Source organism: Lutzomyia longipalpis, chromosome 1 (assembly GCF_024334085.1).
Source record: "Lutzomyia longipalpis isolate SR_M1_2022 chromosome 1, ASM2433408v1".
In the NCBI taxonomy this organism is placed as follows: domain Eukaryota; kingdom Metazoa; phylum Arthropoda; class Insecta; order Diptera; family Psychodidae; genus Lutzomyia; species Lutzomyia longipalpis.
The window spans coordinates 11,529,705-11,550,491 of NC_074707.1; the positions used below are offsets into that span (position 1 = coordinate 11,529,705).

General features: G+C 36.0%; 7 protein-coding genes across 16 annotated transcripts in view; 4 read left to right on the forward strand and 3 right to left on the reverse strand.

The window, feature by feature from the left end:
* LOC129790048 (solute carrier family 35 member B1 homolog) overlaps nucleotides 1-20,787 on the forward strand; it is a 766,332-nt gene that overhangs the window by 686,770 nt on the left and 58,775 nt on the right. The gene's annotated exons all lie outside the window — the stretch shown is intronic.
* LOC129790119 (T-cell leukemia homeobox protein 3) overlaps nucleotides 1-20,787 on the forward strand; it is a 442,143-nt gene that overhangs the window by 362,581 nt on the left and 58,775 nt on the right. The gene's annotated exons all lie outside the window — the stretch shown is intronic.
* Nucleotides 1-20,787, forward strand: part of LOC129790159 (uncharacterized) — a 241,887-nt gene that overhangs the window by 162,325 nt on the left and 58,775 nt on the right. The gene's annotated exons all lie outside the window — the stretch shown is intronic.
* On the reverse strand, nucleotides 306-1,714 carry LOC129790311 (60S ribosomal protein L15). Its single transcript, XM_055827785.1, has 4 exons — nucleotides 1,612-1,714; nucleotides 1,051-1,377; nucleotides 746-856; nucleotides 306-581 (listed from the first exon to the last, which is right to left on the reverse strand). The coding sequence occupies exons 2-4, from the start codon at nucleotides 1,357-1,359 to the stop codon at nucleotides 387-389; spliced, it is 615 nt and encodes a 204-aa protein (XP_055683760.1). The 5' UTR covers nucleotides 1,360-1,377; nucleotides 1,612-1,714; the 3' UTR covers nucleotides 306-386.
* LOC129790522 (ATP synthase lipid-binding protein, mitochondrial) lies at nucleotides 2,550-5,524 on the reverse strand. Of its 4 annotated transcripts, none has more exons than XM_055828042.1 (4): nucleotides 5,392-5,524; nucleotides 4,810-4,896; nucleotides 4,368-4,572; nucleotides 2,550-3,715 (listed from the first exon to the last, which is right to left on the reverse strand). In XM_055828042.1, exons 2-4 carry the CDS (start codon nucleotides 4,855-4,857, stop codon nucleotides 3,552-3,554), a joined length of 417 nt encoding a protein of 138 aa, XP_055684017.1. In that variant the 5' UTR covers nucleotides 4,858-4,896; nucleotides 5,392-5,524; the 3' UTR covers nucleotides 2,550-3,551. The 4 variants fall into 4 exon arrangements, with proteins under 4 accessions (XP_055684017.1, XP_055684027.1, XP_055684036.1 ...); XM_055828052.1 differs by having other exon boundaries at nucleotides 5,336-5,432; XM_055828061.1 differs by having other exon boundaries at nucleotides 5,286-5,400.
* LOC129789759 (transcriptional activator GLI3) lies at nucleotides 8,048-15,502 on the forward strand. 3 transcript variants are annotated; one of them, XM_055826825.1, is made up of 6 exons: nucleotides 8,074-8,696; nucleotides 9,092-9,404; nucleotides 9,486-9,620; nucleotides 10,982-11,280; nucleotides 11,350-11,606; nucleotides 14,032-15,502. In XM_055826825.1, exons 1-6 carry the CDS (start codon nucleotides 8,597-8,599, stop codon nucleotides 14,203-14,205), a joined length of 1,278 nt encoding a protein of 425 aa, XP_055682800.1. In that variant the 5' UTR covers nucleotides 8,074-8,596; the 3' UTR covers nucleotides 14,206-15,502. The 3 variants fall into 3 exon arrangements, with proteins under 3 accessions (XP_055682792.1, XP_055682800.1, XP_055682784.1); XM_055826809.1 differs by having other exon boundaries at nucleotides 10,982-11,606; XM_055826817.1 differs by lacking the exon at nucleotides 14,032-15,502 and having other exon boundaries at nucleotides 8,048-8,696; nucleotides 10,982-13,569.
* LOC129788761 (vacuolar protein sorting-associated protein 16 homolog) lies at nucleotides 16,129-20,760 on the reverse strand. The gene is made up of 8 exons (XM_055825095.1): nucleotides 20,398-20,760; nucleotides 20,064-20,337; nucleotides 19,182-20,001; nucleotides 18,968-19,116; nucleotides 18,623-18,906; nucleotides 18,276-18,550; nucleotides 16,456-16,773; nucleotides 16,129-16,377 (listed from the first exon to the last, which is right to left on the reverse strand). The coding sequence occupies exons 1-8, from the start codon at nucleotides 20,641-20,643 to the stop codon at nucleotides 16,230-16,232; spliced, it is 2,514 nt and encodes an 837-aa protein (XP_055681070.1). The 5' UTR covers nucleotides 20,644-20,760; the 3' UTR covers nucleotides 16,129-16,229.

Here is a 20,787-nt window from a genome sequence, read left to right on the forward strand (position 1 = left end):
GATGTAGGGGGGCGCTCCGCGTCGTTTGGCATCAAAAAAACAAAGAAATCAATTTTATTTAATTCCCAGAAGGGTCCAGAGTGTAAAAAGCCAAAAAACGGAAGTCTAAATTCAGGGGCAGAGTGCATCCCGCTCCCACCCTATTACCCTCTCCCTCGCACATCGTCGGTTTAGTCAGCCTGTGCCGTATGTGCATCGAAAACTTGCGGCGCAAGCTGATTTCGTCGACGAAATTCGCCAAAATTTAGAAAAAAATCAATTTTTATTCTTTTTTAATAAAAAAAACTGAATTAAAACATCAAAAATAGGTTCTTATAATGTGTATTTTCATCAGTAAAAACTGTTCACCAAATACACCCACAGAGAGGACACGAAAAAGCGCGTTTTTATCGCTTCTTGTGGAGGTGGAGACGGTTCCTGCGGCGCCAGGCGGCCCTGCGGGAGCCCCCAATGGTCTGGGAGTACCTGTAGCCCTTTCCAAGACCACGTGAGCTGCGTCCAGACGAGGTGAGTCCTCGCAATTCGCGGTGCTTGTGCACGGCTTTGACGATCCAGTTGATTTTGGGATCGCGACGGATTGCCTGAAAGAATTGTTTTTTATTTAAATGTTCTAACATCTAAGAAGAATGAAAAATGTGTTTTTTTTATCTTCAGAGGATTCATAATCACCAAGGAATATCTTCTGCGTGGTGCATGAAAGTCTCATCACGAGATAAATAAAAGAATTGTAAAGAAGAGTACTCACATTGTGGGATGGATCAATCAGGATGACCTCGTAGTACTTGTAGGAGGAATCCTGGGCAACCCAGTAAGAGTTGAGCACACGGAGGCTTCCCATTCTGCGACCAACACGCTCCTGAAACAAAAAAAGAACTTGTTATTTGTTTTGTTTTTAAAAATCTCAAAAGGATTAAAGGAAAGATGTTTTTTTCAGACATCTAAGGAAGGACAATTGATATCTTTCAATGTAAAATTCAGGTGAAAATTGTGTTATCATCAGAAAATTCCTCGTTTTTTATTATTTAAATTGAAATTATTCAAAAAACTCACCTCAGCAATGGATTGGAGATTGCGGTAGGGCTTCATTTCGTTCACACCATGGCTCTTGGGTTTGCCGTAGGTGCATCCCTTGGGCACGGGGCGCTTCCTGCCACCACGACGAACACGGATGCGGTAGATGACGTAGCCCTGCTTAGCACGGTACCCCAAACGACGTGCCTTGTCAGGACGGGAAGGCCTGGGGGCACGATGGAGCTTCGTCAGCTGGCGATACTGCCACACGCGGATACGGAGCAGGTAGCGCATTACGTCGCTCTGCTTCTTCCGGTAGAGTTCCTGTACATATCTGTACGCTCCCATCTCTCAGAGGAAATAGACCTAGCAACGAAATCAATTTGGGATTGATCAGAAGTCACATCATCGGTCTATAACGCAAACTCCCGGACATTCATCTTCCGGGCGCCCCACGTGTTTTAGGTTAGAATAATCATTTTTGCAATTTTCAGACATTACTCTGAAAACACCCAACAAACTCTATTGAATGTCGATTAAGGGAGGCTTCTCAGACACTTTTGCACACAAATTGAGGCATTTTTCACGCGAAATACCAACCTTTTTGCGGAAAATAAATTTTGCGAGACGCACGTTCTCACAAAGTCCACGAAGAAAAGAAAGATGGCGACAAAATGCATGCAAGTGGAAGAGAGAAAAGAGACAGCACTTGCAGATAACTTCATATAACGTCTGGCAAAATTTGAACTTTAACGAACTTTTTTTTTTGTTTTTTCCAAAAAGTGATTTTTTTTTGTTTTTCAGCCAATTTTTTGGCCAGAAAACGCATTTTTAAGGCCCCTGGAGTACTTCCAGATGCTCCGCAGTCCCCGGGGAACTCCTATGGGCGGAATTTGGAGTCCGCGGAAATTTTGACGGTTGGGTTACAAATTTGAAAATTTTGACGGTTGGGGATTTTACACGCACTTTTTTTTCCCGGAAATGGATTTTCGTGACTTTTTGATTTTTTGGTGCCAAAAATTCAAAAGTTTCTTCCTGGTCACAAAAAACTCAATTTCCCCGGAAAATTCGGCGGAAAACGCGAGAAAATTGCGAAAAACTGGACGTGTGAGGGAGACGGATAGCGATGAAATGTGTCCGTCTTATTTTCTCCTTAACCAACAGCGCCAAAAAACAGCAGTGGTAGATTTTGAAACTACATTAAGAGCGCGAAATTCAAAAATACCTAAAATTTTTACAAAAATATTTTTTTTATTTAAACTAATTAATTTTTTAATATAAAATGTTACTTAAAACGTTCTTTAGATCCTCAAATAATTATTTAGCATGATTTTTGTTTATTAACTGGAATGTTGTCCTGAAATTAGCTGGAAAATGTACAATTTGTTCCTTGAAATCCCGAAAGTAGCATCCAGAAAAATTAGGAAAACCTCCTAAAATTATCTCTCCAGGCTGTTCTAACAGTACTTCCAAAGAATAATGATCAGCAGCTAGAAGAAAACATCCCAAATTAAGGAAAACCCATGAAAAAAATGTCCTTTTTGGAATTTCACTTTTTATTTCGTTCTAAATTGCTGTACAGCAGCAGCATGTTTATGCAATTCCTCCCAAAATTAACATAAACACACCACCACACATTCGCCTCCTCAATAATTGTCGCTCAAAATTATTCATGTTTGTTTTTTTAAGTCAAATAAAGAAAAAAAAATGTTCAATATCCTCCAAGGTTCTAATAAGAATTATTGTTTCTTTGATCAAATTGCAATTAGTTGAAGTCACTAAAAGTTGTTTAAATCCGCTCTAATTGTCTCTCAATGTGGCAACAAATTGCAATTTGAGGCAAAATTCTCCCCGAAAAAAAGAGATAAAACATAAATTATGCTAAAAATTATAATCTCTCACACAAAAATTCAATCAAATTAGTTTTTTTTATGACTTTCATCGTTATAATTAATAGCATTATCTACGGTATTTATAATATGTGTGTGTATTTATTATTTTTATAATTTATATTGAACCTTTTTCTTTTAAATTCAGATTTTTTTTTCATTCTACAATCTTTTCTTTATTGAGAAATTCCTACACTCACGTGGCCCGAGGGAAAGATGCGGCGGGGAGAAAAAAAATCATTCGTGTCAACAATATAATAGTTTTGTAACAAATCTTGGACTTGCCAATTTTAGTTTTTTTTGCGATTATTTTGCTTTTTAAATTAGAAAAAATATATATATTTATATTAAGTGCCATATATAACATATATTTTGTAAAATTACATGTTATACACAGCATTAGGGACTAACAAAACTTTTTCTTTTCCATATTTCGGATCTTTCCCAAGCCCTTGCCCTCATAAAATTCAGGATGTTCATTGAATGTTTGCTTTTTTTGAGACAAAACTGGATGTTTTTTTGATGGCTTTTTTTTTACTTTTAACGTCTCCTCCTCTCTCCAATTTTTAAGATGTTTTAATTCTCACACTTTCTTTTAATTCTCTCGGTGTTGTTTTCGTGTGTACTGTGGAACACAACAAATTGCATCACTTAGAAAGCGAAGAGCAACAGGAAAGCCATCATAAGACAGAAAAGTCCCATAGCCTCGGACAAGGCGAATCCAAGGATAGCGTATGAGAAGAGTTGCTGTTTGAGTGATGGGTTCCTGGCGTAGCCAATGATGAGAGAACCGAATACTGTTCCGATACCGGCACCTGAGTGGCGGAGACAGAAAAATTGCAAAGAAATTAATATTATTTTCTCTGTTTTTTTTTTTTGGGAGCAAAGTTGTGACGAAAAATGCAATTTATTTCCCACAAAGACAATTTGTAAATTAAATTTAGCATTTTTGGCACTTTGCCATTCAATTGGTTGTTTTGTTTTCCACAATCAAATTCATTTTAATAATAAAGAGAAAAAGTTGCAAAGAAAATCTTTTGCAGGAAAGGGCTAGATACAGATTAGTCTGAATTGAGTTTTCACCCCAAATTCTCGATATTTTTGATGAAAATTTGAAGGGTAAACTTGTACATTAGACTCAAAAAGCCGGTAATGGGAGATTTCAATGTGCAACAAAAGGATGCCACACAGGAATTTCTGGTCCCCCCATCTCTCATTAGTTGAGTGTCCTGCTAGAACATAAACCCTCCCACAAATCGAGGGCCCACCTTATCTCAGACCTTCCCGAGGCACATTGGGGGCAACTTTATGAGATCCCGAAGGATCCCTCGTGCCCGTTTGTTAGCCCCAAGTACAAGATTGTCTCTAGCCCATAAGCAAAAAAAAAACTATCTTGGCAAACAATTTGATGGGATAAATTGCATTTTTCGTCCTTTTGCCCAAATTAACTCTCTGTCTCCCACTCACCGGATCCAGCGACTCCGACTGTGGCAGCACCAGCGCCGATGAACTTGGCGGCAGAATCAATATCACGGGTTGCAGGTGAGGTCTGGAATGACCTGACTTGAGGTAAGAGGGCCACTGGCTTTGTGTTTTGGGCAGCCAATGACTGACTCTGGCTGATGACAGCGCTGCTCAATGGTCTCAGGTACATCTTCGTGCCATTGAGAACCTGTAAAAATTAAAAAAATAAATAACGAAAAATCATTAGAAAATTCTCATTTTTTTAGGATCCTTTGAGAGCAGAAGGAGATTTTTAAAGGAGTCCCCGAAATATCAAGTGTTCGCATAATTATGTAACAGTGTGTACCGTGTCAAATAAACTTATGTAATGAAATTTTCTTCCCACAAAAAAACTCCCCGCAGGAAAAATCCCCAAAAAAGGGGAAAGAAAAAGTTTTCAACTTACAGCATTCCGGGCGATGGGGGCGAGACGTGAAGCAGTTGACACGAACATTTTGGACTTCGCTAGAGTACGTTCTGGTACTTGGAGGATCTGCAAAGGCAATAAATTATATTCTCCAACTGGTCAGGAGCACAGCGCTCTCCTCCATCCCAATTTTGCATCCCTTTCTGTGCCACCCGGAGGAATTATCAATATTTTCGGGGTCAGCCGACTCGAGCGGTCGCGTTACGTAATGCCGAATACGTAACACTTGGCTTTCCCAGCGGAAAAATCAAGTCTCTCCCCCGGTAACCCATTGAACCGGCCCCCTTGGGCACTTTGCGCCCCATTTTCACCTAGACGGGGGTGTACTTGATGCATTTTCATGCCTTTTCCATGTACTTATTGCACACGGAAAATGGCCGACCCCGATTGATGGAAAATTTTCTTCAGGTCAAGGAAAAGGGCACAAAATCTCCATAATTGCTGGATTTTCACACAAAATAACAGCAAAACACCAAAATACAGCAAATACAGATGCAAAATTCACTTTTATTTTGCAAGGATGGATGGATTTTCACAAGTTATTTTGCAGATTTTACTCACAGAACTTGCAACAGCGGCCGACTCCTAAAAATTAACTTTTTCAACCGAACTTTTAGGCTACACTGAGGGGGGCTATTCAATCCAGATTTCAGAATCACCTTCTAATTCTCTTTCATTGATGGGATTCTGATTCTACTTTTTTTTGCAAAATAAAAATCAAGGAAATACGGGATAAATGCATTGCAGTGCCCCCGGAGGGTTTCCCGTATGCTCTTGATGCATTTTCCAAGCGAAAATTCGCACAATTCTGTTTTTTGTCACAAAAATTATTTGAGAATAGAAATTGATTCTCACGGATAGGATTTTTTTTCTCACGGATAGAAATTGATTCTCACGGATAGAAATTGATTCTCACGGATAGATTTTTTTGTCACGGATAGGATTTTTTTCTCACGGATAGAAATTAATTCTCAGGGATAGAAAATTATTCTCACGGATAGAAATTCATTCTCAGGGATAGAAAATTATTCTCACGGATAGAAATTCATTCTCACGGATAGATTTTTTGTCACGGATAGAAAATTTTTGTCACGGATAGGATTTTTTTGTCACGGATAGAAAATTATTCTCACGGATAGAAATCCATTCTCACGGATAGATTTTTTGTCACGGATAGAAAATTATTCTCACGGATAGAAATCCATTCTCACGGATAGATTTTTTGTCACGGATAGAAAATTTTTGTCACGGATAGAAAATTATTCTCACGGATAGAAAATTTTTGTCACGGATAGGATTTTTTGTCACGGATAGAATATTTTTGTCACGGATAGGATTTTTTGTCACGGATAGAATTTTTTTGCCACGGATAGATTTTTTTTGTCACGGATAGAAAATTATTCTGACGGATAGAAATTCATTCTCACGGATAGAATTTTTTGCCACGGATAGAATTTTTTTGTCACGGATACAAAGTTATTCTCAATTTTTGTCACGGATAGAAATTGATTCTCACGGATAGAAAATTATTTTCACGGATAGAAATTCATTCTCACGGATAGATTTTTTGTCACGGATAGAATTTTTTGTCACGGATACAAAATTATTCTCACGGATAGAAAATTTTTGTCACGGATAGGATTTTTTGTCACGGATAGAAATTGACTCTCACGGATAGAATTTTTTTGTCACGGATAGAAAATTTTTGTCACGGATAGAAAATTATTCTCACGGATAGGATTTTTTGCCACGGATAGAATTTTTTGTCACGGATACAAAATTATTCTCACGGATATAAAATTTTTGTCACGGATAGAAATTGATTCTCACGGATAGAAAATTTTTGTCACGGATAGGATTTTTTGTCACGGATAGAATTTTTTTGTCACGGATAGGATTTTTTGTCACGGATAGAAATTCATTCTCACGGATAGAATTTTTTGCCACGGATAGAATTTTTTTGTCACGGATACAAAATTATTCTCAATTTTTGTCACGGATAGAAATTGATTCTCAGGGATAGAAAATTTTTGTCACGGATAGAAAATTATTCTCACGGATAGAAATTCATTCTCACGGATAGATTTTTTGTCACGGATAGAATTTTTTGTCACGGATACAAAATTATTCTCACGGATAGAAAATTTTTGTCACGGATAGAAATTGACTCTCACGGATAGAATTTTTTTGTCACGGATAGGATTTTTTGTCACGGATAGAATATTTTTCTCACGGATAGGATTTTTTGTCACGGATAGAATTTTTTGCCACGGATAGAATTTTTTGTCACGGATACAAAATTATTCTCACGGATATAAAATTTTTGTCACGGATAGAAATTGATTCTCACGGATAGAAAATTTTTGTCACGGATAGGATTTTTTGTCACGGATAGAATTTTTTTGTCACGGATAGAATTTTTTTGTCACGGATAGGATTTTTTGTCACGGATAGAATTTTTTGTCACGGATAGAATTTTTTTGTCACGGATAGAAATTGATTCTCACGGATAGAAAATTTTTGTCACGGATAGAAATTGATTCTCACGGATAGAAAATTTTTGTCACGGATAGGATTTTTTGTCACGGATAGAATTTTTTTGTCACGGATAGGATTTTTTGTCACGGATAGAATATATTTGTCACGGATAGGATTTTTTGTCACGGATAGAATTTTTTTGTCACGGATAGAAATTGATTCTCACGGATAGAAATTGATTCTCACGGATAGAAATTCATTCTCACGGATAGAAATTCATTCTCACGGATAGAATTTTTTTATGTACTTCCCAAATTCGCCGAAAGAAGTCTTAGAAAAAACATTTTCTTTTAAGAGATTTTAAAACATTTTTTTTTTAAAGTCAAATACGCTTCAATGAGCGTTGTTTGTCCACACTGTATTGCGTTTTATTATTTTTTGTGCCAAGTTCTCCGGCTCAATTTACCAGGCCTGACGAGGAAGGAATAAAGCCACCGAAACGTCCCGTGACATTGTTTTAAAAAACTGCTTAAGATCACAAACCGTGACCTCCTACACTATAATATCCTGGATTATGGTGTAGACATGTTTTTAGCTTTCCGTTCTTTTGGGGTTTTATTTTGCTAAAAGTGAGATATTTTGGGAAATTCTCAAAGAAAATTTTTTGAAAAATATTCAGCTAAAAAAAGAATTTTATCAAAATTTCAGAAACTTTCGAAAGATTCCAAAAATGAAATTTATATACAAGTGTTGCCATATTCGGCAGTGACTAAATGTGTCACAAATTGCAGTGATTTTTCGCAAATTTAGTAATTTGTGGACATTCTGGGAGGTTTCTGTGATCCCCTGTTTGCATTTGGGAGTGCAAAAAAGAGTCTTGTGGTGCACATTTATCCAGAATCGGCGGAAATTGCATTGGAAGTGGTTAAAATTGGTGATTGTGGTGTTACCAGCTGTGATGAGTCAGTGCTGATGCCATCTGCCTCCCAAGATCCGGGACAGAATACGTCTGTGGTGGGGCGGTGATAGATGGCAGTGGGAGCTCGTGACCCAATTATTCCGATTCGGGAGTTTGGTCAATTTTAGCTGCTTTTGTGGCTGCGAGAGAGCGAGAAGTTGTTTCCTGGCCAGCCCTGGATAATGTGCATACCCCACCATTGAGTGTTCCATTCGCCCCGCTTGCCCGAGAATGTGCTCCCCGAACTAGGAGGCGTCCGTGAGAAGAATTGCATTGCATAATCTCGTAATCCAAGGCGCGACATTTTGACGTGAGCGAGGTGTGCGCGATATGGCCGTGTTTTTGATCAATATTTGCAAATTCAATGGATGCGGGATCACATTTCCCAGCCTGGGTGATCTCATACAGCACATCGAGGACACCCATATTGGTGAGTTGATCCCAAGAGTCCCGGGAATCCGTCCTTTTTGGGAGTGATGTTTTGAGGGAACCTTGAAGGAGAGGCCCAAAAACGCCAAAGCAAGTGGCGGCGGGTAGCTGAGGTTGGAGCATTTTTTAAATTCCTAAATTATTTGTTTTTCCGGGAAAAATGCATTTTTGGGGCTCCAAAAGTTACTGGGAAAGCTTAGGGGGCCCGCGGGGAGTTTCGGTAAAAATTTGGGGGCACAACTCGCTAGAATCTTTCGCGGAATGCATCTTCCGTGCGAGTGAGTGAAATGCATCCATCTCATTTTCTCCTCAAAAAACATTTAGGGGGCGCCAAATTCAAAAAATATTTTGGAAATGATTTTTTTTTATTTATTTCAAATTTAATTTCCAATATAGATTACGATCCAAAGGTGATTGAACTGAAGGAGCAACAGCAGCCACCATGCCTCCCACTGAGCTATGTACTGCGCTTTATAACGGATGCTGCTCGCAAGGAGGCGACCTTCCTTGCAAATCAGGGCGCGGATATAAAGCGGAAATTGGCAACAAAGCACCACAGCTACAGCGCCTCATCCTCAAATCGCAGCAACACCCCCACGGGGAGTGAAATGGATGACGAAGAGATGCTTGTATCTGAATCTGAGGATAGCAATGATTCCTGGACAACGGAGGAGTTTAGTTCGGAATTTATTATGAGATATGGAAGCCGGTAAGAACACAAAATTAAATTAAATTAATTGAATGAATACAGGTGGGCTATAAATGGAATCTCTCTTTCACATGCACACAGGCATTCCGGAAATCAGGGTTCCAGCTCGTTGAACGAGAAGCCATTCGCTTGTCCCGTGCCGGGCTGCAAGAAACGCTATAAGAATGTGAATGGCATAAAGTATCATTCAAAGAATGGACACAAAAAAGACGGAAAGTGAGTTTTATTTTATCTTTTTCTGTTCATGGATTTTACAGCCAATTTAGGGTTGATTTTCTTCAATTTATTAGTTTCTTTTCTCGTAAAATTTTTGGATTTATATTTGTAATTGTTTGACCTTTACAAGGTTTACTGACAATTTTTTTCCAAATTGACTCAAAAAAAAAACGCCCAAAAAGTTCTCTAATTTCCATAAATTATCGAACCCATTCCTTCTCACGGATAAAACATCTAATTTCTCTTACAAAGTTGGTTTGAATAATTCATCTCTATCGATTGGGCGTGAAGATGTTTCATTTTGAATCCAAAAAAAAAAGGATTATCTCTTCACATTTTCATGTAACACACACCTTTCTAACATACGAATGATGCTTCCAACTAAAGATTAGTCATATTAGAATATCTCCATACTCACCGTGCATGGGCTCAACGATAAATTTCTATTTAGTCATACAAGTGGTTGTCACGGTGAGATTAGATAATAGGGCCAAACTCTGTTGTAATCTGCAATGGAAATGCTAAATCGTCGTCAGCAAGGGGTGTTTGTCTGACTGAAAATATTCAGAGATGAACATTTCCTTTTTTTTTAGTCTTAATAAAAACGGTAAAAGCCTAAAAAGTACTAAATTCTAGTCGAAGAAGTAAAATTCAATTTAGAACTTTATAGACTTAAATTTAGTACCTTTTCCTAATGTATTCAGTACTAAATATTTTTACATCTAAAATTTACTATGTTTTTGAATAAAATTTAGTACCCTTTTAATTATTCCAGTTAGTACTTTTTCTGATTGATTTTAGTACTTTTTGAAAATCGAATCTTAAGAAGTATAAATTCAATAATTAAAAGTACTAAATTTTAATCGAAAAATTTCTGAATTCTAGACAAAAATATAGTAAATTGTAACCGACAAAGTACTAAACTTAAGACGAACATGTACTAAATTTAATCCTTAAAAGTACTAAACAAAAAAGTAAATTCTATTCGAAAATATTCTGAATTCAATAGGAAAAAGAATTCATTTTAAGCTGAAATGTACTAATTTTAAGGCGAACATGTACTAAATTTAATCCTTAAAAGTACTAAACAAAAAGTGAATTCCAACCAAGAAAGTAGTAAATTCAAGCTGAAGAAGTACTAAATTCTAGCTGAAAATGAGAATATTCAGGAAATATTGGTGATTATTCGCTAATCTTCGGATTATTGGACAAAATAACAAAATATTCGGCAGATAAAAACCCCTTGGTTGTCAACTAGCGGTGTCCTCCTAATCTCATTTCATTGCTTTAACATGAATTTGAAGCATGATGAAAATAATAATAAATAATAATTCGTTTTTTTTTACAATTAATTTCTAAAGGGTACGCAAGGGGTATAAATGCCACTGCGGTAAGAGCTACAAAACATCACAGGGTCTCAAGAGTCACACGATTTTGGCGCACAATACGGCAAATGTGGGTGCACAACCGCCGGGATCTGTGTCACCAACGGGTAGCAATTGCAGCAATACGTCCGGGAGTAGCAATTGCCAAAATACAAATAGTTCTGCGGGTGGTGCTACGGCATCAGGGCAGCAGCAGCAGCAGCAGTCACAGCCATTGAATAGCAATGGATCCGTTCAATTGTCACCCACATCGCCACTTTCGAGTCTCTCATCAGGTAGTGGTGGTAGCAATGGGAGTAGTAGTACATCGCTCAAGAATAGTTTTGGTTTGATAACAATTAAAGCGAAACCCGGATTAGTTGGGGTGACGAATAAATTGGTGAAAATCGTTCCTGACGCACCCACCAGTAGTTCGGGTGAGAAGGCGGCCACAAAGGCAACCGCAGATGGTCGAGGTTCCGGTGGGAATGGGAAAATGAATTTACCCGGACTCGTGAATTTGGGTATACTCACACCAGCTACCTCACCAAAACCCCACACGCAGCTGCCCACGCAGTCCACGGTGACAATGCCACAGCCAACGTCTGCCCCAAGTCAATCGGTGAGTCAAACATCCCCGGCAAATGGGGCCACGGGGACGGCTGAGCTGCTCCCCTTGACGCCCATCAGTCCCAATATGAGTGTCAATTTCACAACTCCAGGTACCAGTAAAAGTACTTCAGAAGATACGTAGCCTATACTAAAAACGTTGCTTATGCGAAAGAAATAGTAGTTGATGAATTATTTATTTTTCACTCTCGCGCGTGTACATAAAACTTGCATTATGTCGCGATATTTCACTTCACTTCACTTTCTTTCTTCCAAACGCCAGCCTCCCTTCCTCTTTGAAGGCGCGAATGCAAAAAAAAATCTTTTTTTTCTTTCACAATCTTTAATCGTCATTTACAAATATTATTATTATTAAAACACAAATACTATCACAAGTTCCAGATTTATATTAAAAAAAAAAGAAACCACCAAAGATATCTTAGGATAAAATGAGTGAGGCTATATTTTGCAACAAAACAGTGCGTGGTAAGCAATATTCTATGCAATTTGGCTAAAATCTCGTGCGCTAATTTAGCATAGATAATGCGCTTATAAATTTCAATCAGTGATGATCAATATTTTTTTGTCTTTAAAGAAATTTGATAAAAAATGTACTGGTAAGCTGACCAAGCTTACGGGAGCTGTGTTTCTTTCAGTGTACCAATTTTGTGAGAGCAAACTAGAACGCAAATTAATTTAAATACGCGCAAAGTCGGGAAAAGTTGAAAAGTCATACCCTAAGAAATCTTTGAAACGCCATATCTCGGGAACGGCTCCATAGATTTTCGAGTTTGAGCTATCGTTGGAAAGGTCTTAACCTCAACTATAACATATTAAAATATGAAGTAAATCGATAATGGAATTTTCGAAATATTCGAGTTCGAAATTTTCGAAAACTTTGTTTTTGATTTTAGCGCCTCTCGCGGTCATTTCTCGAACTTGCAATGTTCTAGACATTTGTAAGGTTTCACGAAACCTTTCATTTGCACTTGAGTTGATCAAAATCGGACTTGTAGAACCCGAGATATGACATGCCAACTTTGGAAGGCTATATCTCGAGAACGGTGACATAGATTTTCTTCATTTTTGGCATGGAGCTAGATAATATAGTCAGCTATAACATATCAAAAAATGAAGCAAATCGATAATGGCGTTTTCGAGATATTCATCGAAAACTCATCGAAAATTTTGTTTTTAATTTTTGGCCCCCTAGCGGTCACTTTTGAAACTTTCGATGTTCTAGAGAGTTGTAGGGTTTGTTGAGATCTTTAATTTGAGCCCGGGTTGATCGAAATCGGTCAAGCCGTTTTCGAGTTATGGTCGATTTTCGATGAAAAATTGTGGCGGCCATATTGACTAAACGGCTTGACCGATTTTCGAAAATGAGGTATCGTTGGAAAGCTCTTGATGGCCCCTACAACATATCAAAATTTCAGCCTCCTAGCTATAATAGCGGCTGAGATATAGCGAAAACAAAATTTTGAGGTTATTCAAAATGGCGGACGGGGGGGTGGGGGGTAAAATTTGACGTCATAATCGGACGTCTTCCGGTCGATATTTAAACTTTGCCGTTTACCGCAAGTCTCTATCTATCACCGTTCTCTCGCAATTTAGCGATTGATTCCGGACGGCCGGACGGCCGGCCGGAAAAAAAATTTTTTGGCGCATACGTTTTTTGGAATGTGGGGACCCTAATTCGTGCTCATCCCAAGTTTGAGCCCGATCTGACGACTTTCGATTTTGCTCGGTACACAAAAGCTGTGTCTGAAAGAAACACAGCTAAAACATGATATTGCTTACGTAGGGAATCTTGTGGTTGTTTACGCTTTTTTTCTTATTTTTATGACAAAAAAAATTAAAAATATTTTCAGCTATTTAAAGCTGGATAAAATTAATGAAGAAAAACAAAACTTTTATGTTATCCCAGTTAATTTATATTAAAATATTTATATTAAAAAAAAAAAGAAAATATAAAATTCAATTTTTTGAAATTGACAAATTCGTCGTCATTTTGCAAGGAATTCACATTTTTTCTTTAAAATTAAAAAACATTCTTTTGTGAATAAAGTTCAGAAGAAATGAAAAAAAAAATTAGTAAAAAAACCTACTTGTGATAATAAAAAATGGGTGGAATGCGCAATATTTTTATTTCTTTTTAGTCTTTTCATCTCTGTGCAATTGTATGATTTTTTTCACAATCTATATTTGAGAATATTCGAGTTAAAATTAAAAAAAAAAACATAATATACATAAACTTATCATTATATGGTTACCTGAAAATTTACTATTATTAAAAGAAAAAGTGAATTTAGATAGAAAACACCTCACTTCTTCACACATCTATCTTCTTTTCCTTTTTTTATACATACATATTATTAAAAAAAAAATACGAAAACGTCATAACAATATTATTTGTTTTGCTTTTTTGCGTTAACTAGTCACTATCGATGGAAATATTTATTGATGCGAATGCGAAGAAGATAAAAGAAAAAAATGGCCCCTATACATTATTAGTAAATATATATAATAAATTAACTAAAATATTTAATTGTAATCTTGTTAATGGAATCTTGTTTATTATTTTTCCTTTTTACATTATTATCGTATACTAGTCTAAGTCACAGTTATTTAAATGAAATTACAAATAAACAAAAAAATTTAAACATGAGGAGACAAATAAAAAAAAATCGTGTGGTAAAGAACTTTTGAATGCATGACGAAAATGTGTATATAAAACAAAAATTTAATGTAGAACATTATTAAAAACAAATATCCTTTTAGCTACAAAGAATGTAAAATTCCTAAAATAGTCAGTCATTGAGAATTTCTCATTGAAATTTCATTAAATTTTTCAACAAACTGCATGAAACATTATGACCTACATACCTATACTGCAAAACTATGATAGAGAGAACTGAATGATTAATACCTACTTTTTCATCGGAAAACTTCTTATTAACTCCTTTAATTTTTAACTTTTGCCAAGAAAGGATTTATGGGAATACGGAATAACTAAAGAGCCTGAAAATATCTTCTTTAAATTAAATTTTCATGCAAAACAACTTCAAAATCGTTAAAATAGCTTGAAAATATATTTTTTCTTTTTTTAATAGATTAATAAAAAAAAAAACGATAAATACTTCTGTTTTCTTAAATTAATCCGCAGTTTTTTTTAAAAGTCCTTCCGACAGAGTCCTGCAAAACATAAAACATCGAAGCTTATAAAGATTTTGGAATCGATTTCATTCCAAAAAGTCCGGAAAAGAGGATTTTTAAGTGTTTTCAAAACAGTTAATAAAAAAAAGTTAAATTCTTAGAGATTTTCTTTGAAAATCAGCATAGAAGTTTAGAAGAACTTTTATTTTAAACCGTAAAATGTATATTTTAACCGTTTTAATCTTAAAACCTGATTGTTTTTATTTATTTCAATCTAACTCAAAATTTGATTCAATTTAAATCAAAAATTTGATTTTTTTTCTACCCAATTTTAATCTCAAAGAATAATTTCTTCTAAAATTGCTTTAAATTGAATATAGGCTCCATAGAGATTATCTTTAAGATAACACTCCATAATCAGAATTTAATTTGCGATAAATTCTTAAATCTCTTTTTAAAAAAAAAACTTTGTTGAAAATCGTACGATTCAATTTCTCCCTGAAGGCAAAGTTAATAAATTGTGGAGTTAATAAAATAAATAGTTTAAAACCAATACAATAAGAATGAATAAAAAACATAAAAAAAAACTTCCAAAAAATAAAATAAATTTTCATCTGCCAAATTTTGCATGATTAGTAAAATGCCAGTGTTGATTGTTCTCCTTCTGATTTTGCCGATTTTGCAAAAAAAAAATTAAAGAGTTTTCACCCAGTTAATGGTTTTTAAAAAATTCTCAAAGAAATTTCTTTAAAAGCCAATAAAATAAAACATAATAAATTTATTGGTTAAAGAGGGAAAAGTCTTTTCACTTCACTTGTTCAGCACTATAAAAAAAGTCTGTTTAAAAAGAATTTGCAAAATTAAATTACCGTTCACATTTTTAGCAAAAGAAAAATTAATATTTCCAAACTCATCAAATAATGAAAAATAAAATGTATTCCACAATTTGCCATTATTATTTTATATTAATGTATAAAAGAATACATAATAAGAAAAAATAAGACATTAAAGAACAATAGGAATAAAAAAAACTGTGTAATTAATTGTTTAAACAAAATTAAAAAGAAAAACAGATCCAAATAATTGTAATGTAGTTGTGGAATATGTAATGGATAAGAAAATTCTGGATATAAGAAAAGTTCTTTGATAAGGAAATAGATTCTTATTTTGCCGTAAAAATTACTGAATGGTGTCCGCATTTCCGTAATAATACCAATAATAAAAAAAAACTCTATAAAATAGAAAAAATAAAAGAAATAGAAGCTGAATGTCCCAATAACAAGAAGTAAAAAAAAAACAGTGAATGGAGGGTGAAAAACCGAATCATGTATTATAAATAAAATGTCTGTTCAATTGCAAAATAAATGTGAGGCAAAATATAAACTTATAAATTTTATTTCAGTAAAATTCCATTTTACGCTCTCTGGTTCTCTTTTTCCAAATATTTATTCATCATTGTGAGTATAATATGAAATTTACTTTATTTTTTAGGTGATAATTGATTTATGTAATTCTCAACGGTGTTTATTAGCTGGCGATCATTTGTTTTTGACGCATTCATGTGAATAATGTAGAGACTTTGGAGATCCTTGAGGTCAAAAGCCGCCAAAGCTGCTTCTTTCGAAAGTCTGCAGATGGAAAAATATTTAATTAAAACGTTACCAAATGCCCAAAGGTCTTGAATTAGTTGATGAAGCTCTGCTTACCCAGCTCTGATGTACCATTTAACTTTTCTATCCTCACGACATTTCAGCAGATACTTTCGTGCCTCATCCGTGTTCTTCTGCTTAATGCACATTTCCACAAAAGGCTCATACCCGATGGGACTTTTCTTAATCTTGGCAAATTTCTCAAGTTCATCCCACTGGTAGTTGTCGGAGAGAACTTGAATACGCAGCCACCAGTATCGCTTATCGGGGACTTTGTATTCATTCCGGAACTTTTCAGCTGTCTTCAGATCGCCCAGCGTTAGGAGTTGCTTGATGGTCTCATGCACAGACAGACCGTAGAATGAAGTTGAATATCTGTGGCAAAATTTTCAATATTTAGTTATGAAAATTTCATTTGCACTACGAATCATGGGCTGGGATCAGTCTGTATTGATTTTATTACTAATTTGAGATTTAATTTTATTATTTTTTGGATTTTTAATTTGGTTGAATTGAATATTTTTCAGAATTCTTCATAAGCTAGAAAATTATTTTGAGGTCCCTAACTTTCTGGTTTATGAAGGAATATTGGGAGAAAAGAAGAAAAGAGCGGGACAAAAAAAGTCACTTAAGAGTTTGAAAAAAGCCCAAAATATCATTTTTCCTTATAACATTGAACAAAATGATCTGGGTAAGGATTGTAGGGCAAAAAATGTCCTGAAGAAAAAAGCTATACATTTCGCTTTATCTGTTTTGGAAATATGGTATTTTGAGCTTATTCTAAACCCTTAAGAGACTTTTTTTGCCCTCCTCTCGGCTACTCAAAATACTTAGAGGTCTTAAAAACATTTTTAGGGTCAAAACTAAAGTTTCTTGATTTAAAAAATCGGTTATGTTTTAATTAACATACATTAAGGGTCTCAATTTTATTTTTAGCCAAAATTTTTAGGGTCTCAGTTATTAATTTTTCAATATCGGCTAAAATTCAGGGCTTGCATAATTTTTAGGATCTAAAGAAAATTGAGGATTTTATTTCTATTTTCTTCAACGAAGAACTAGGGTGTTGATATTAATTTTTCTGTGCCAGGACATTAAGGTCCTATTTTAAATTACTCTGACTCAAAATAAGGGTCCTAATTTTAATATTTATCAATTTCTGTTAGGTCTGAGATCTTAATTTGTTCTAGCTGTGTTTTTTTCTTCAATTTTAATATCTTGTAGGAAATTGGGCATTAAGGGGTCGATTTGATAAAAAATCTTTTAAAAACTTTAAAATTGTTGCAAGATTTTGACAGTTGCTGTTTATAAATCGTTCTATTGTCGTTGTATAAAAGAAAAATAAAGAATTTGTTATTCCAGAAAACAGCCAGAAAGATTTTTATAGAGCTCTGGACAAGTAATTTTCCTTCGAAACTTGATTAAAGAAACAAAATAAAATGTCAAAATCTTATAAGTTTTTTTTCTAGAATACCAAAAATCTTATAAGTGACGAATTGTAAGAAAAGAAATGAAGAGATTTTTATCAGAATCTACCCCTTTATTTCATTCTTTAAACGTGTTTCTGAAAGAAAATTACTTTTTCAGGGCTCTTTAAAGTTCTTTCTTACTGTTTTCCGGAACAATTAGTTCTTTATTTTTCATTTATAAAACGACAACAGATCGATTTCAGAACTCCATCTGTAAAAATCTTACAACAAACTTTTAAGTTGTTAGAAAAAAGAAAGAATTTTTGTCAGAATTTACTCTTTAATTTTTTATTATTTTGTATTTTTGAAATATTTTCAAGATTTATTTTTTTTTAATTTCTGTCTTTAAATTTTAATATTTTGAATTTAAACTTTTAAACAAAAAAATAAAAGATTTCTGATAAAACTTACTTTTCACTGAAGACCTTCTGTTGCTTTATGAGCTTCCTCCCTTCCTCACACAGTTCAGCCTCAATTTCCCTGTGAGCCTTCTTGTAGGCATTCGCTGTTATCGAGAGAGCCGTCTCCAGGCCAGCCATCTCGGCGAATCCTTCACGCAGCGTAAATTCAGCTTGTGACGCAAAATCATCTTCTTGCGTGAAAATATCCTTCAGAGCCGACACATTGTACTGCTGGCAGTATTTTTTGAATAAATTCTGTGCCATTTGGAATGATCGGACTGTCATCTAGAAAAGATTTCTCAGAGTTTTGTTAATTTTCAAAAAACTTTTTTTTTGTAAAATTGATGAAAATTTTACCTGAAAATCCGCCAATTGTGTTGTCTCCTTGAGTTGCAGCAGCACCATGTAGACGAGATCTGTATCACCGGAATGTGTTGCACTGAGGAGGGCCTTTTTGTTCTCACCCAATTTCAGCAGCAGCGGCACACGAGCACTGGCTTTGGGTTCCTGATCCAGAAGCATAATGGCCAGTTTGGTCCTCCCAATTTCCTGTGCCTTCTTCGCAATTGTGCAAAAGGAAACGCCCAAAGCGATGGGATTGCGGAATTTCTCTGCAATTTTCCTGGCAACATCCTCATCGTCTGTTGAAATGAGAATATTTTTAAATAAATTCCCTTCCATTTAGCCTAAAGAAGGACTTACTTTTATCATAGATAACTTTATGTAGAGCCCAGTGTTCCAAAATTCTCGATTCCGGAAGTTTCAGGTGCTTAGCAATCTGTATGGCGAGGGCGTAGTGCTTCCTGAACACCAATCGATCGAGAATTACATTTGGTTTTAGATGATTAAACCTACAAAACGGGGAAAAAAAGGATAATTTATTAAAGAACATTTAGCAATGATTTTGTAGTGTTACTGGCGATATGTGAGCGGGATTCCAACTTTGGGATGACGAATTGAGTTGAGAACACGCAGAATGCGGCACATGAGGTTGTAGCTGTCGGGATTGTGGCATGCACAGAAGGCCTTCCCGAAGTATGCCGCCCTTATGAGACTCTTTTGGGTTTCAGGATCAAATTCATAGCCCGCCGCTTCAACGCATTCAGCTACAGCCTGCTCCAAGGTGTCCTTTATGAGGCAGAGATATTCATCCGATTGATGACTCTTCTCGCGGAATTTCTTGTGAGCCTCAAAGAGGAAGCTCGATGATTCCTGGCTGTTAATTGCAAAGATATTTGTGACGCATTTTGGGACTTTTTGAATCATTTCGTGACAACTGTTTGTGAGTACGCGCACACAGTCCATTTCCGGAATGAGAAATATCGCTGGATCGTATGTGTAGACATTGGAATCCCCACTGATGCCAATTACGAGCAATAAGGAGGAATAGGTGACAATTAGGGCGTCTGCCTGTCGACTATTCTCAACGTCCACACACCAGGCAAGCTGTTTGGGACGCTCTGAGCGTCCTGTATCGAATTCACAGTACTTTGTCTTCAAGTTCGACGATCCCATCCAGATGTGTCCGGTATTTGTGTACAGGGCTATATCTCTCTGATTGAAGGAGACAGCCATTGTGACAAAGAACTTGTAATCACTCTGCATGGAGATATTCTGCAACATGCACACACTATCACCCTGATGGAGCTTAAAGATCTCCCTATCTCGTGACACGAGGGCAAAGGTATTCCTCTCTTCCGTTACAATGTCCCAGCAATTGGGATCTGCAATGGATTCTGAAAAAATACAATTTGAGCAGAAATTCAAGAATCAGGAAAAATCTCCCTCAAATCCTTACTTGGCATTTCCGGAAGTTGTCTGTTCTTTGGCTCCTTCACACTATTCACCAGGAAAACGCGGAAATTGGTTGTCATCACGGCGACTCCTGTTCCTGAACCAGATGGGAAAATCTTCGCATCAATCACTTTGGTATCTTTAGCCTCCTGACCCATGCTAAAGGTATGCTGGTAGACTCCAAACATATCGTAGATGAGAACAAGTCCATCATCCTGAACGCAAATTAACTCCTCACACTCTGACCATCCCATAGCCAGGAGATTTCCACTGTTCCACTGATAAAAAAGTCTCTATGAGTCATCAACAACATCTCCCAGCTGCCCAGAATTACTTACATTTATCGAAGAAATCAAATGTCCAGATGCTGTGAAAATCCGGATGACTGGCTTGGTGGACCCTGTGACCTTTACGAACTTTGTAAAATCCTTCACAACAGCCATTGGGCCCCCATATGGGGCGGCACAGACAATCATGTTCTCCAAGTCAGTTTCCGGCCATTCCATGTTGTACAGCTCAATCTTCCGGTACGTGTTCCCATGTCCGAGGGTGAACCAGTCACCTGTGTTGTACAGGATGGGCATTTTAATCGCTCCAGATGGAGAAAATAACTCAAATAGGATTTTTTCTTGTAATGAAAACAAACACAAAATCTGAACTTTGACAAATCAGCTGTTAGTGGGTGGATTCTCGTCTGAATCACCGCCAGAGTCCGAGAAATCCTTACA